This window comes from Anguilla rostrata, chromosome 16, assembly GCF_018555375.3.
Source record: "Anguilla rostrata isolate EN2019 chromosome 16, ASM1855537v3, whole genome shotgun sequence".
Lineage (NCBI taxonomy): Eukaryota > Metazoa > Chordata > Actinopteri > Anguilliformes > Anguillidae > Anguilla > Anguilla rostrata.
In genome coordinates this window covers 20,474,628-20,487,969 of record NC_057948.1, presented here as the reverse complement: position 1 = coordinate 20,487,969, position 13,342 = coordinate 20,474,628, and the positions used below count along the sequence as shown (strand labels likewise).

The window sequence follows — 13,342 nt, the reverse complement described above, 5'->3', positions numbered from 1 at the left end:
CAAAATACACCAAATATGATTTTTTTTAAAAGGCTTACTGTAAACGAAATGCGTCAAACCGGTAGCAAGTGTAATGGCTGGCAAAATGTTACCGGTAAAAGGCAGTACGTGCATTTCTATCTGAATTGGGATACTGCATTATCTGTCCGATTAGCCCAGTGCTTTAAATCCAGAAGCTATGCAGTTGCTCACTGAGATACCACAAAAAGTATAATCCCTGGTGTTTTAGTGTTTCATGTCGTATTAAATACTGCTGCCTACAGCAGTACTGCGGTAGCTTTAAAGGCTGCTTGTTGATCTTGGAGAGAAAACAACATGAATCATCTTGATTCTATATATTTTCAGGGCTGGAATTTCGCGAGAACGTCAGTTTGTGAAATTTCTCCTCATAGGTTGAGCCGCGCGTTGATTTGAGGGACGAAAAGGTTGGTTTGGTTCCAGCGCTCGTCTAGCTGCTGCTTGTGTAGCGCACAGCACACACTGAGCTCGTTGGTTTTGGAGATGCCAAAGCGCCTCCTCACTGCTATGCACTCACATACAAAGCAGAAGGATCCGGTCGGGCAAGCGGGAACTATTGACTGATCCTCAGGTCTCTGGAAAAATAAGGGAATCACTCCTCCTCGGTAGGTGTTCTTGTGGAAGCTGACACAAGGGATGTTTTGGTGATGGGTGTTGGAGAAGAGCCCCGGAAAGATTCCCCTCCAGTGGAAATCAAGAGGTATAGATTTATTACCGCCGAAATTAAGTATCGATGCCACTCTAAGCAAAACCGGAATTAAGCAATCGTAGAATCAAAGGAGTAACTAATTATAAGGACAAGCGGCTGGACATTTAACCTATCTTTGCGCGACAGAGGAATTTTTGCATCTGTCACCTTTGGATTGTACGTGGTTTGTCCCGCTAAGGACAGCTCTGGGAGTACGTTATTTGGATTTCGGAGAGTAGGCAATCAGCCACATCTAGGGGGGGGGAAAAACAAACAAAAAAAAAAAAAAAAACAAATGCGACTCTTCTATCTTTTGTTCATAATGGAAATGCACGTTTTATAAGCTTACGAAGTCAAATGATCATCTTCATCTGTTCCTTAATCTACCAATTGTATTTATGAGATGGAAAAACGGGGACTCCACGGCGTCCTGTATTACCTGATGCTAAATGCGCCCTTGTTGTTTTACGTAAATGGTAAGTAAGCTTGTTCAGTTGTTGCAGTTTGACTTCTTCAACATTGAAAGCTACCTGTGGCCTATATAGAGAAATACAAAGTACAAATAAATAAATAAATAATACATGTATTATGGTGCTTTGGCGTAGCAGTCAAACGAGTTAACTTTGAGACTGGATTTTCCACGGATACCTATAGCTATAAATCGGAGGCAAAGGCGTGGTGTTGTTTAAAAGTTCGTTTAACAAAAATAATTTTATCAATTCATTGTTTAATGCTTGTAATGCAGAAAATTGGACAAAAAAAACCTAGTTTTATTGCATAAGTCTGTCACAGTCCAAATCCACTGAGCATGATTTAGCACTTGTGTATGGTCAAATAAAATAATTTGAAAAATGTAATACGTGAAAGATAATACATTGCACATTTGCTAAATAATAATAATAATAATAATAATAATAATAATAATAATAATAACTACCGTAATTCCAATAATAATAGCAACAACGACAGACTGAAATTTACCTTCATAATCCGACCTACTACTTTTATGTTTTACTATTAACATGATGAATTAATACAGTTATAGATTTATAGAATAGGCTATATGGTAATGGAATTTTCAACAGGTTACATGAAACGTGACAATAAAACAAGGCACATACAAACGCCCCCAACTAAATCAAAATATGTCTTGAATTCATGTGAATGTTTGTGTTTTAACCTTTTTTTCATACTAGCCTATAATGGTACAGTTTGTGAATGACGTTATGTTAAAATATACCATCAGAGCATGGTCTTAATCAAAATTTATGTAAACTAAGCAGCGAATGCGGCACTCATAAAGTTCAATGCAAATTACTAAAATATTTCTGTTACTGTTTGTCCCCTAATGTCGTATGGACAGGCAACAGATCACTGCAGCACATAGGCTACTACAAAACCAAGGGCAGACATGTCTTACCTCTTAATCACTGGCTTGTTCTCTCCTATTCTATTCTTCCACTAGCCACATTTACTGAAGTGCCCAAAGATGTAAGTGTCGGTGAGGGAGAAGATATTGAGATGCCGTGCGCATTTCGGGCCATCGGATCTACGCCGTTCTCCTTGGAGATCCAGTGGTGGTATCTAAAGGAGGCAACCCCAAGAGAGCTTACACACGAACTGCAAATTAGTGCACCCGCGAACAGAGCAAAGGTAAAGGTACTACCCGCGAAGTAATGTCTGCCCTCTCAGGTTTTCTTTGGCTCAGTTATAAGCAAATAGATGCCGGTAGGCTTTGGTAGCTCTGGCAACGTCTAAATGTGGTTCAAATGGTAAAATGCAATGGGATTTTTTTTTTCATCCGTGGTACGGATTTGTTTAACTGTGCCAGCTACAAACCTCTGTCGAAGGGGATGCAGGGATGAGTGGGCGGACTGTGTATTCTGTGTTAAGCGCTCTTTCAATTCTGGAATATTAGCGCTGTGCTGCAATTTAAATGTCAAATGTGCTACTGATGTGTAAAATTCAACTGTTAATAGTGTATTTTTTCAAGCCTACAAACAGTCGCCCTGCTGAAAACAGTTGCTAGCACATGGACGCACGGCACGTTTCACATTTCCTGTCAAACTGTTGCTGTCCATGGTACCAGTTCAATTGGTTAAGTAACGCTGCGTGCGTATAACCCTATACGATTTTACTCACTGTTAAAGGTTTATTACGGTGAAATGATCTGTCTCTTAAAACGATCCATGTTATATACTCTACAATGGGTACAATATAGCCCCTATGTCAAAATGTTAGGGTACGGTGTGATCACGTCTTCAGTCGGCAGTAATATTTTCTATGCATTCTAATTCCAGGTTGCTCCCAGGGATGCTACAAAAATAAGTGTAAGTGTTTCAGTTTTCTTGTCATTTTTGCACTACTGTGCAGTTGTTTGAAAGCAAATACTAATCCTGGCAACAGTGAAGCACCAGGGAAATTTGCAATCAAATGACATCACGTTCTTACCTTCGTGTAGTGAGAGATTTACCTCTGGATTATTCTTTTTGATTTTTTTTTTTTTTTTTGGGGGGGGGGGGGGGGTGAGTGCTACAATCGTAAAACTGGGAACTCTTCCACATGGTAAACAAAATTATTTAACCGTTCTCAGAGACAGTCTGGACTGTGCATTTTTCTAGATTTTTGAAACGCATTTTCATAATTCATTAACTGATGCTTAGTATTTAGTTTGCTCAGTTATATCTGCCCATTTCTGCAGATACCAAATGAAACAAGACATTTTTATTATATATTATATTCATTATGCAATGTTGGGTTACTTATGAATAGTATCATTTTATAAATAGTATGTTTATAAAATTTTATTGTGAACTGTTTTTGTCATTTGGTATCTTATACACGTTGGTGGTTTTTATAAATATTAATGAATGCTAATATTCTATAGACTTAATGAAGATAGATAATGATCTTCATCACTTATTAATATGACAGAAAATAATAATCTGTTTTGAGCTCTGATTGACAGATTTCTTAAAGGAACAGTCTTTGCCAGAGCTTTGCCAACTGTTAAATCTCCTCCACAATAAAGAACATTATCCCTGGTGTGACTGAAAAAGCATAAATTTGTTTTTTCCCACGATGCATTGCTTCACATAGAAATAACAAGCAAACAATGCTGCCCTGCAGTAGAAAAAAAACAGGAGGGCCCTGGTATACTCAAGAAGCAGCAGTTAAGGTTTAATGTGTATGTGATGCAATTCTCTCCCTCTTCCCCCGCCACAGACAGTCAGGGTGCAGGGCAATGCCATCTCTCACAGGCTTCACCTCTCCAACGTGCGCAAGGTGGACGAGGGAGTGTACGAGTGCCGAGTGTCGGACAACAATGCCGACGAGACTCAGGAACACAAAGCCCAGGCCACTCTGTGGGTTACTCCTCGCGATGGCATGGTGGCCGAGGAGGCCGTCTCCCACATCCAGAACAGGTGGCCCCTGAGAAACAGCAACAATGCGGCCGGGGGCCGGTCCACCTCTGTGCCGGGCCAGGGAAAGCCCCGCGTGCCCCCCCTTGCTGGCCCCGGCCCCGTCCCTGACTCCACGACAGCGGAGGCCTCTGCAGCAAAGTCGTCGGCTTCCCCCTGCCCTGGCAACGCAGCCATCCTTCGGCAGCAACATGGAGCCGGTGAGTGGTGGAGCCACAGTGACACCTAGCGGTGCCATGTGGACAGTTAGGGTTTTGAATGTGTGAGTGCATGCATGTACGCATACATTTGCCTGTGGGTGTCTACCGTCTTTCTGAACTTTCTTAGCCTGACACATAGATTGTTATCTGCAGTTATAAAATATTGTAATTTATACGTGTGTCATTTTGTATATGGAGAGGCTATTGTTATGAGAATACCTATGATCTTTGGAGTAAATATTACAGCGCCTACTTCTTTCAGTATACTTCTTCATCCCTCCCTGCACAAGCACAACACAATGGAACACTCTTGTGACTGTTTCAAAGCAGAGCACTAAAGCTTGATAATACCGTTGCTTTTTTGAATCTATGATGGATTAGCTAGTTGGAGCATAGTGCAAAGCTGATAACATGGAGACCAAATTTGAATTGAGCTATGGTGCATTCACATGTAGAGAATTTGGCAGTGCTTTATTTTTTTTATAGAAAAGGGTATTATTTGGCAGAAGGCTTGCAGGTTCAGTAATTATCCATGTCCTATAGCAGGTCTGACTCTGGGCTGGCCACAAGTCTTCAGTATTAATGTAGTGTGTGATTAGTCAAGGACGTCTTGCTTTCAAGGACAATGGGCATGCCTGTGCTGCAGACACGACTTCTCGTGCTCTTACTGGAGAATTTGGGGCTCTCAAATCAGGTCCGCCATCTTGCTACTGGGAAATTAGCATCAGACGAGCTTTACCATTTTTTTCCTTCAGAGATCAATGAAGCAAGTCCCAGAATAATTGCATTTCACAGACATTGCAGGAATGGTTAATATACCATTCTGCTGGATTAGATGCATGTCTGCCTCCACACCAGTGTGGTCAGGAGGCAGAGTGACAGGGATGTGCATGGCATTCGAGAGCAGGAGCCACGTTTCTACAGCCCAGGGAAGTAGTGTCCTGGGTGTTAGTGGGGCCTGTAGGGAGACAGGGAAGGGCATCACTTAGACTTGCTGTGGATATTTCACCACAGCACAGCATCTTTGTCTGTCATGGTATGTGGTTTTCAGACTGGTCTGATTTGGTGGGGTGGAGGTGGGGGGCAGAGATTCCCATAATTCATAAGTCATAATTCATGGTAGGGGGTGAGCCCTTAGACAACTGCAGAATTTTTTCACATAAACACAACTCAACCTTTTCAAAGGAGTCTTCATTTCCAGATATGAAAATGTATACTGACTGTAGCACCTACTATTGTGGATATTACATTGTAACTCAGAATATGTTGTTTCAGTAGAGATTGATTACTCTAACACTGCATTCTTATGTGAAGAATGTGGGTTCTGGGTTTGAGGAAGACTCCTGCTGACAATTAATTGAGCTCATGAAGATCAAAGGCAATATATTACAGTTAATACTGCATATTACATCACCCATTGAGCAAATACTGTATTAGTGCACACTGTATGCATTTCATGACCAAGTGATTCATTACTATGATTCCAATCATTAATTTGCATTCGCTTCTCTAAGTGAGGCTGAACTATTCTCTTCAACATGTTCAATTGATGTGTCTCTTTGCCCAACTCAGCTCAATCCTCTCAAATACTGGCTGAAGTTTGAACATAGAAAGGGGGTTTCAGTATTTAATTTCTCAATTCAGTTCTATAGTTATCATTATGTATGACCAAACTATGATCACATTAGAAGTTGCTATAGAAAGATTCTCACTTCTTCCAAACAGATTAATGTGTGTGCTCTGTATTCCTGTGGTGCAGGACACACACTTGTGTTTCATTGGTGTAACAAATATGTTCTATGACATCATGCGCAGTATCAGTCATGACAAGCCAAGGAGTGCTTGCCATGTGGCAGGTCCTCTTGATGTGTAACCAAAGTAAATCAAATAGAGTAAGTGGTGACCTGACACTTTCATATTGACAAAAATATGCAGAATTTGTTATGGCTTTTAACTGAGCCTTCTGTGTATTTGTCATCAATTTCTGAAGGTTAAAAAGCCACCTGGCAATTTTAAAAGCCTTTTCAGCCGAGTGCGCCAGGAAATCTGAACAGCCCTCCAAAACGCTTGCTGCAATGTCATTTCACTGAGTGGCAGAAACAATTATTATTAAAAAGGAAATATGGCAGAGAGGCCTAGTCCCCAGAATGCTGTTGGGTTTTTCATATTCACACTCACATTGGAAACATTCATTAGAAATTTCGTTGCTCATTGGAATATGGTGTTGTTCTATGTGCCCACACAATTAAAATTAAATAGTTCTCAGCTTTTCTACAGGGAATTAAAGGCCAGTTTTACAGTGCATAATAGTACCTAGAGAAAGGTCAGTATTAATATTCCCATCTTTAACCATGAACTATGTTTTAAAAAAAAAAAGATTTTCTTCAATCAAATATCTGAACATATCCTGACCATGTAATATTTTACACTAATGGTTGTTGTGGATTGCATAATTGGCCACATTATTGTGGCTAAGGTGTGTAGTCCTGTCCTTGAGTATTTTGTGTCCTATAAGATGATGGATACATAAGGTTATTCATTTTAAAATGCACTCAGTTCTTTTTTTCTAATATTTCCCTTGATAAATTATCATGTAAATACAAATGTCACTGCCATAGCTAAATGGAAAATATAGAATTTTATGATTCACCATGATGAAATGTGCCAGTCCAATACAAGTGACACTGTATAGGTTTATTTTGGAATTAGGTTATGGAATTACTAGATATTGAAAAGTTTATGAATTTATGTTTGATATTGATATTGTGTGTATTTTCCAGCAAAACATGAGGTTGGAAGATTTGTTTAAAATAAAATAAATAAAAAAAAATGTTTCCAGAAAAGCAAAGTGCCTTATATGTAACTACGTGTAAGAAGTTTTCTGTTTTCCAGTGTTTCTGAAGCTATGCAGGTGAGATATCATGGGTGTAGAGAAAGCTGTTTGTGTGTGCTTATTTTTTGACTCCATCTATGTCTCAGTGGTGCTCTGTCTCACTCAGCACCCAATATTGAGTGTGCTGGAGAAAATAAATTTGGAAGCACTTAAATAATTGTGAATAAAGGCAGGTACTCAGCATAATGATCATACCAGAGGAAAGACGTTGAAAGTTCTTACCAGCAGAAAATAGGAAATGCAGACAATAGCTATTACCTTTGTGGATTGCCTCAGACCTTCCATTTAGACTGTCGAAAGGTATACAAATGTTAGTGAGGATTAATTCGGTCTGCGCCTGAACTCTGTGAGGATGTTATCGGAATGTCTCTGGTGGGAGTTTCCTCTGTCTGTGTATTCCCGCTGCTCTTCTCATGCCTGTTCCCTTTTCTCCTGATTTTAATTGTGGCCGTTTGTCCACGGCTGCGCCTTTGCCAGCCACTGTGCTCAGTGTAACAAGTGGCAGAGACTAGAGACACGTGAGGGGAATACTGGCACTCCAAGCGTGGGGCCTTTGTGCAGGAGGCTGAGTCATCAGCCAGTGCCAAAGTGTGCTCTGTTTGGGGGAGTTCAGGGTGATTGGACAATGGCTTGGATCACAAGGATCCCCAGACAATGCCAGTGGACTGTGGGCACCCTTCAAATCATTGCTTTCCTTCAGACCGGATAATCGGAGGACGCCGTGCGGTCTGTGCTCTACACGGAACATGATTTGAGCTCAAGCTGAGGACTTCAGGTTTTCGTTCGCTGTTTCACGTTTTTCAAACAAACGCAAGGGTGTTCTGGCTCATCCTGAAGCTTGTAGGCAGCCAACTTTCCTCCCCATGAAGGATTCAGCCATCAAACCCACAGAGTAGGAGGATGAAAGGGCTTTGTTTAAAATGGAACAAATCTGTTCTTTTTTCTATTTAATATTCCTGCTTGAAATGCAATAAACCATCAATGTGAAGGCAGCGTGTCTGTAAGCTTGGTGTTTCCAAAACACCATATTTTTTCTTTTTGTTCTTTCTCCTTCAGATCCTTTCAATGTCAATTTTATCCAGTTATTCTTTATGGTTTTCTTCCTTTGTCCTGCCTTTGCCACGAGCCTCTTCTTTGCTGCTGGTTCAGTCACACTAAGGGGAATCCTATCATTATCTTTGCTTCTTCCTGTTCCCAGGAGGACAGGTAAAAATGATTTAAAGACAACGTGGACCTGAGGGCACATCCCACAGTAAACGTGCCATTGTGCCACTGGATTGGCATGTCAGGAGAGGAGTTTTTGAGTTGGTTGATGCGATTGTTGATTGGTTGATGCGATGAAATATACTACATTTCCAAAAGTAAGTGAACACCTGAACATCACACCCATATGTACTTGATGTACTTGTTGAACATCACATTCCAAAACCATGGGTATCAATATGGAGTTGGACCTCCCTTTGCAGTTGTAACAGCCTCCACTCTTCTGGGAAAGCTTTCCAGTAGATTGTGGAACATGGCTGCATGGATTCACTTACAAAATCATTAGTGAGGTTGGGCACTGATGTTGTGCATATTTGGCAAATTGACTTGTTGGAAAGGTGGCATCCTATGACAGTTGAAAGTCACTGAGCTCTTCTGTATGATCCATTCTACTACCAATGTCAATGGAGATTAAATGGCTGTATTCTTGATTTTATGCACCTGTTAGCAATGTGTGTGGTTGAAATAGCCAAAATCAGTAATTAGAAGGGGTGTCCACATGCTTTTGTAAACGTAGTCATGTCTGAGCTGTCATAATGTGTCATAAAGGAATCAGTCTGAAGCACATGAATTTGCAGTTATTTATTGCAAACAGACTACAAGCAGATTGCAGTCTTGCCATTGCCATTTGCTGTGAGTTGCCATTGTCTCCTGTTTGACCCTCAAGTCACAGTGATGAAAGTCTAACTGAACTGTTGTCCTGAGGATAGTTAGGCTGAGGTTCTGGGGAGCCAATTACTAAAGGAGGAATAGTGTACTGTGCATTTCCATGAATAAGTCTGGTATGGTTTGCAGTTGAAATAATGTGATGACTATAGCATGTAGTCACAAATCTAATGATCTACACTGTAGCACACACGTGATTTTTTTGTTTTCTATAGAGACTAATCATGGAACAGAACCAGTCAGTTCAGAATGCTGTGGATCGACGTAATGTGGTGCTGTAGTTGATATTGTGGCCACGTTTTGTCACGTAGTTCCAATGATTTTACTGCTGAAGCTTGGGGCAGTCACAGTATAAACCTGAATAGATTTTTTTTAAGTCTGAATGGGTTCCATTATTTCTTACTTTGTGGGAAAATCCAACAGAGATACGATAAAAGGATGATATTTCTTGTTTTGTGTGCCATCTTCGAGGTGAAAACCTTATATCACCAGTTCCTCCACAGGCTATACTGTTGCCAGGCAACAAAGTTAAACATAATCTTTCATCCATTTGGACCTCCAGTGGGAACATAATGTTGTGTGATTTCATAATTGTTAAAAGAAGTATTCAATTTGCCCCACTGAAATATTCTGTGAATGTCCTCCCACGCTGTTTGAAAGAATGCGACTGAACACAGAAATAGCCAGTGTGGGCAGAGAGGTTATGCTAAAAAGCAAGCTTTTTGTGGAAATATTCATCAGTGGGTGCATATTAAAGGAGGTGTTGCACTGTTGTACTGTGGAAGACATCTAAATCTTCATCCTTGGATGAATAGGAAAGTGCTTATTTTCAGCAAACCATATTCATGACTTTATTTCACTGAAAGAGACTGCATCAAGAGAATTCCACAGACCAGTGCAAACTCAATGTGTTGCAGTATATGTTTTTATTCTGCTCAAGTAAAGAGCTTATTAGTGTAACAACTGAAGTCAACATATTTTCACCAGATGGCTTATTGCACAGGGATTCATAACCAAAATTGTGGTGGACAGTGTTAGTTAGTTATTTGTCTATGTAACTAATGGCCATGGCTAAATAGGTAAAAAGACACTGATAAAGGCATGGTGGCAGTGTAACATAACAGTTTCGGAAATGGGAACTGTTTCAGTTACCTGTCAGGGCACAGTTGTTGTACCCTTGAGAAAGGTACTTAACTGAATTGCTTCCGTCAAATGTCCAGCTATATAAATGGATTGTATGTAAAAATACAATCTGTGTGAGTCACTCTGGCTAAAGAGAGTCTACTAAATGGTGAAATGTAATGTAAATGAAGAAGGATATCTTCTGCCTGTGATTTAAAGACAAAAGATCTCCACATGGAGGCTGGGGAAGCAAACGGTGGTGCTCGCACTGCATAGCTGAACACTGAGCACATCACCAGGCAAAGGTGACGGACAGAGGCCATCAGTCTCTGGTGTCTTCAGGCATTTCAAATAAACACCTGTCATCTCTGGCTAGAGAGAGCCATTTTAAATTAAGCTCCCGCACCAAGGATGAGACAGCCCCTTCTCTCTAACCATGGGTCACAGGGTCACTGCAGGTGGGGAGGGCACTATGCTCCCCTTCTCTAACCTGCTTCAGACACCATGTTTGTTTGTGTGCCATACTGCCATACAGTATTTAGGGCCATTGCTCATATAGTATATGTACCTCCCCTCAGAAAGAGTCTGCTACATTAGATCCAGTTGAAGGTGTGTGCTGTGCATAGCTTTTTAAGTCCATTCGCCCTGCTGCTTCTCCACCCACTGGAGGTGATTAGACATCAGTTTTGAAATGCGTTTTGCCAGCCGTGGCTTCAGGAGTGCGTGGGCCCGCAAACAGAAGGCCGCCTCGCTTAGCTAATGCCAGCAGCGGCCCTCGCACTTGGAGTCCTTCCTTAAATAACAATTCATTAGTGTAATTTTCTGCTTCTTTCTTTCTCTGAATTGAGACCTGCAGCGAACAGACGCCTTTTTGTTTGGACCATCGCTTTGCTTGTTTATATGTTGTGCTCTCATTTGCCGTCCTAGTGAGGTTTGCAGATTATCGCTCCCACTCATCAACCTCCAAGGATTTATATGGAGGGATACACACTGTGCTGTGCCACAAAACAAGCATCAGTCTAGCTAGGAAGGGAGGTCCACATTTCACCAGTCAGAACATGTGAATGCTCAGGCTAACCGATACTGTTTAAGACCTTGCACCACATGAGACATGTTGGAAATGTATGTGTTCACATTAAGCAAAACCAGGTTACTGAGTATCCAGTTAAGCTTATTTTTTCCGCTAAAAGTCTGAAAAAACTGTAATCTAAGGAAAAACTGTAAATCTTCAATTGTGCAAATATCTCTGGTTTTTGTGTGCATTTAGTTTTTTTCTATGAACCAGTTTTCTCACAGTATAATGAACTTGGTATAAGATCAGTCATGTTCTGAAGATCAAACACATTTTCCCTATAATTTTCAGAGAGCTGTATGATTTTAATATCTGAAATGTCTATACCTCACTTCAGTTGAATTACTTAATCCTGCACACAGCCTCCTGGTATATATGATAACACAGGTATGAGAAAATTGTGTTTAGGTATATAAGCTTGGCAGATGATAACATTTAAGAATTTGAAGATAATTACAACATATGAACCTTTTTAAATCCTTAATAGTTATTGCTATAGAAAAAGCTATTGAAATAGCACATTTTACTGACTTTTTTCCAAAATCTTGCCCATTAATTTATTGTATATTACTGTTAATGTTATTGTTAATCTTTTTTGTCACAATTTGTCAAGGGTATAAAGTTACTTTAGATGATGCTCAGAGCACATAGATTGATCTAATGCTAATTCTTTTATGTTACATTTTTACCAGGTTCCGGAGTCATCACCACAACCGACCCCCTCCTCTACATCTGCCTACTGATCCTACACAGGCTTCTCCCCCTTCTGGTGGCAAACTGAAGAACTTCAACCAAACCACACCCTGCAATTTTCTCACTAAACATACCAAACGACAAAGGGAAATATATACGTATATATAAACCCATATGGCACACCACTAAAGAGGTTGGGGAAAAAAGGACTTTGGAGAAGTGAAGAAATGACGATCTTCTAACTGGGACTTATTAGAAGACTAGTCTTATAGCTGGGATGTAAATGGACTGTATAAGAAGCATGACAAAAAATAAAGGAATTTATGTGAATACAAGCTTCACATTTCTGTTATACACACAACCAACATCCACAAAACAATGAATCAAGTTTCCAAATAATAGTGTCCGCCCTGCTGTGTGCATGGCAGCCATACATTTTCTTGTATCTTTTGTTTTCATTTTATTTTATTGGCTGTTTATTTTGTAAAAAAAAAAAAAAAAGAATCAAAAAAGAAAAATGTCCTTGTCTTTTTTGCACGAACTGTTGAGCAGTTAAGCATTCCATTACATTTCATAGACATCTACAACAGGGTTCATATGCATCCAGTCCAGTCATGGATACTGTATGTAGGTATACGTACCCATTTTTCACATGTTTATGTATAAGAATATGACCTTATATATTTTGATTAAATAAGGCACACCCTACCATAACTGTTGTCAATCACCTTCAATAATGTTTATTTTTATTAATGATATGGTGATCAAGGTGCAATCATTTATAAGACGTATGGTATGTTGCCAACGGCAGTTGAAATAAAGGGTTTTTCTTTTTTCATAAACTCAGCATTCCCAAGTGTGGTGTTATGAGTCTATTGTCTGACTGACAGAAAATTATTCAGATAAGTAAATGTTGTGTTTAATGTGAAATGTCTTGCAAATAACTGAGTAATCAGGGACAGAGATTTTCAGGAACACGAGAAAAAATTGAGCACAGTTTCCATGATTATGAGCTTCTGTTCACTGAACAAACTCTTTGTGGGTTCATTGAGAACAAGTCTGTGCATCAGGTGTAAAATTCATCAAGGAACGAGAGTACTTTAATGTTGGCCTTTAGTCTGTGGAATATCAAAGCTGGGCGCACTGAGGGGTGACCTGTACGTTCCATTTAAACAGACACAGACACGGTCGAAAAACACTCGAAAAACGCGTGTTCATACCAGCTAACTAAAAACATGCACAATTCTTGGTCGCCATGTTTGCGCTTCATTTATCAAATGTACATTTCAGTGTATTTAACTGGAG

The 13,342-nt window shown here is 40.0% G+C and overlaps 1 protein-coding gene across 1 annotated transcript; it reads left to right on the top strand.

Moving 5' to 3' along the window:
* The first annotated feature begins 213 nt into the window (after nt 1–213).
* On the top strand, nt 214–12,879 carry LOC135242192 (V-set and transmembrane domain-containing protein 2B-like). The gene is made up of 5 exons (XM_064313156.1): nt 214–1,182; nt 2,172–2,359; nt 3,007–3,036; nt 3,932–4,328; nt 12,037–12,879. Exons 1-5 carry the CDS (start codon nt 1,110–1,112, stop codon nt 12,123–12,125), a joined length of 777 nt encoding a protein of 258 aa, XP_064169226.1. The 5' UTR covers nt 214–1,109; the 3' UTR covers nt 12,126–12,879.
* Nucleotides 12,880–13,342: the final 463 nt, after the last annotated feature.

Coding starts and splice junctions, on each gene's coding strand:
- LOC135242192 (XM_064313156.1), top strand. CDS start 1,110: ATGGAAAAACGGGGACTCCACGGCGTCCTGTATTACCTGATGCTAAAT. Junction 1,183..2,171: donor CTTGTTGTTTTACGTAAATG/GTAAGTAAGCTT, acceptor TTCTTCCACTAG/CCACATTTACTGAAGTGCCC. Junction 4,329..12,036: donor TCGGCAGCAACATGGAGCCG/GTGAGTGGTGGA, acceptor CATTTTTACCAG/GTTCCGGAGTCATCACCACA.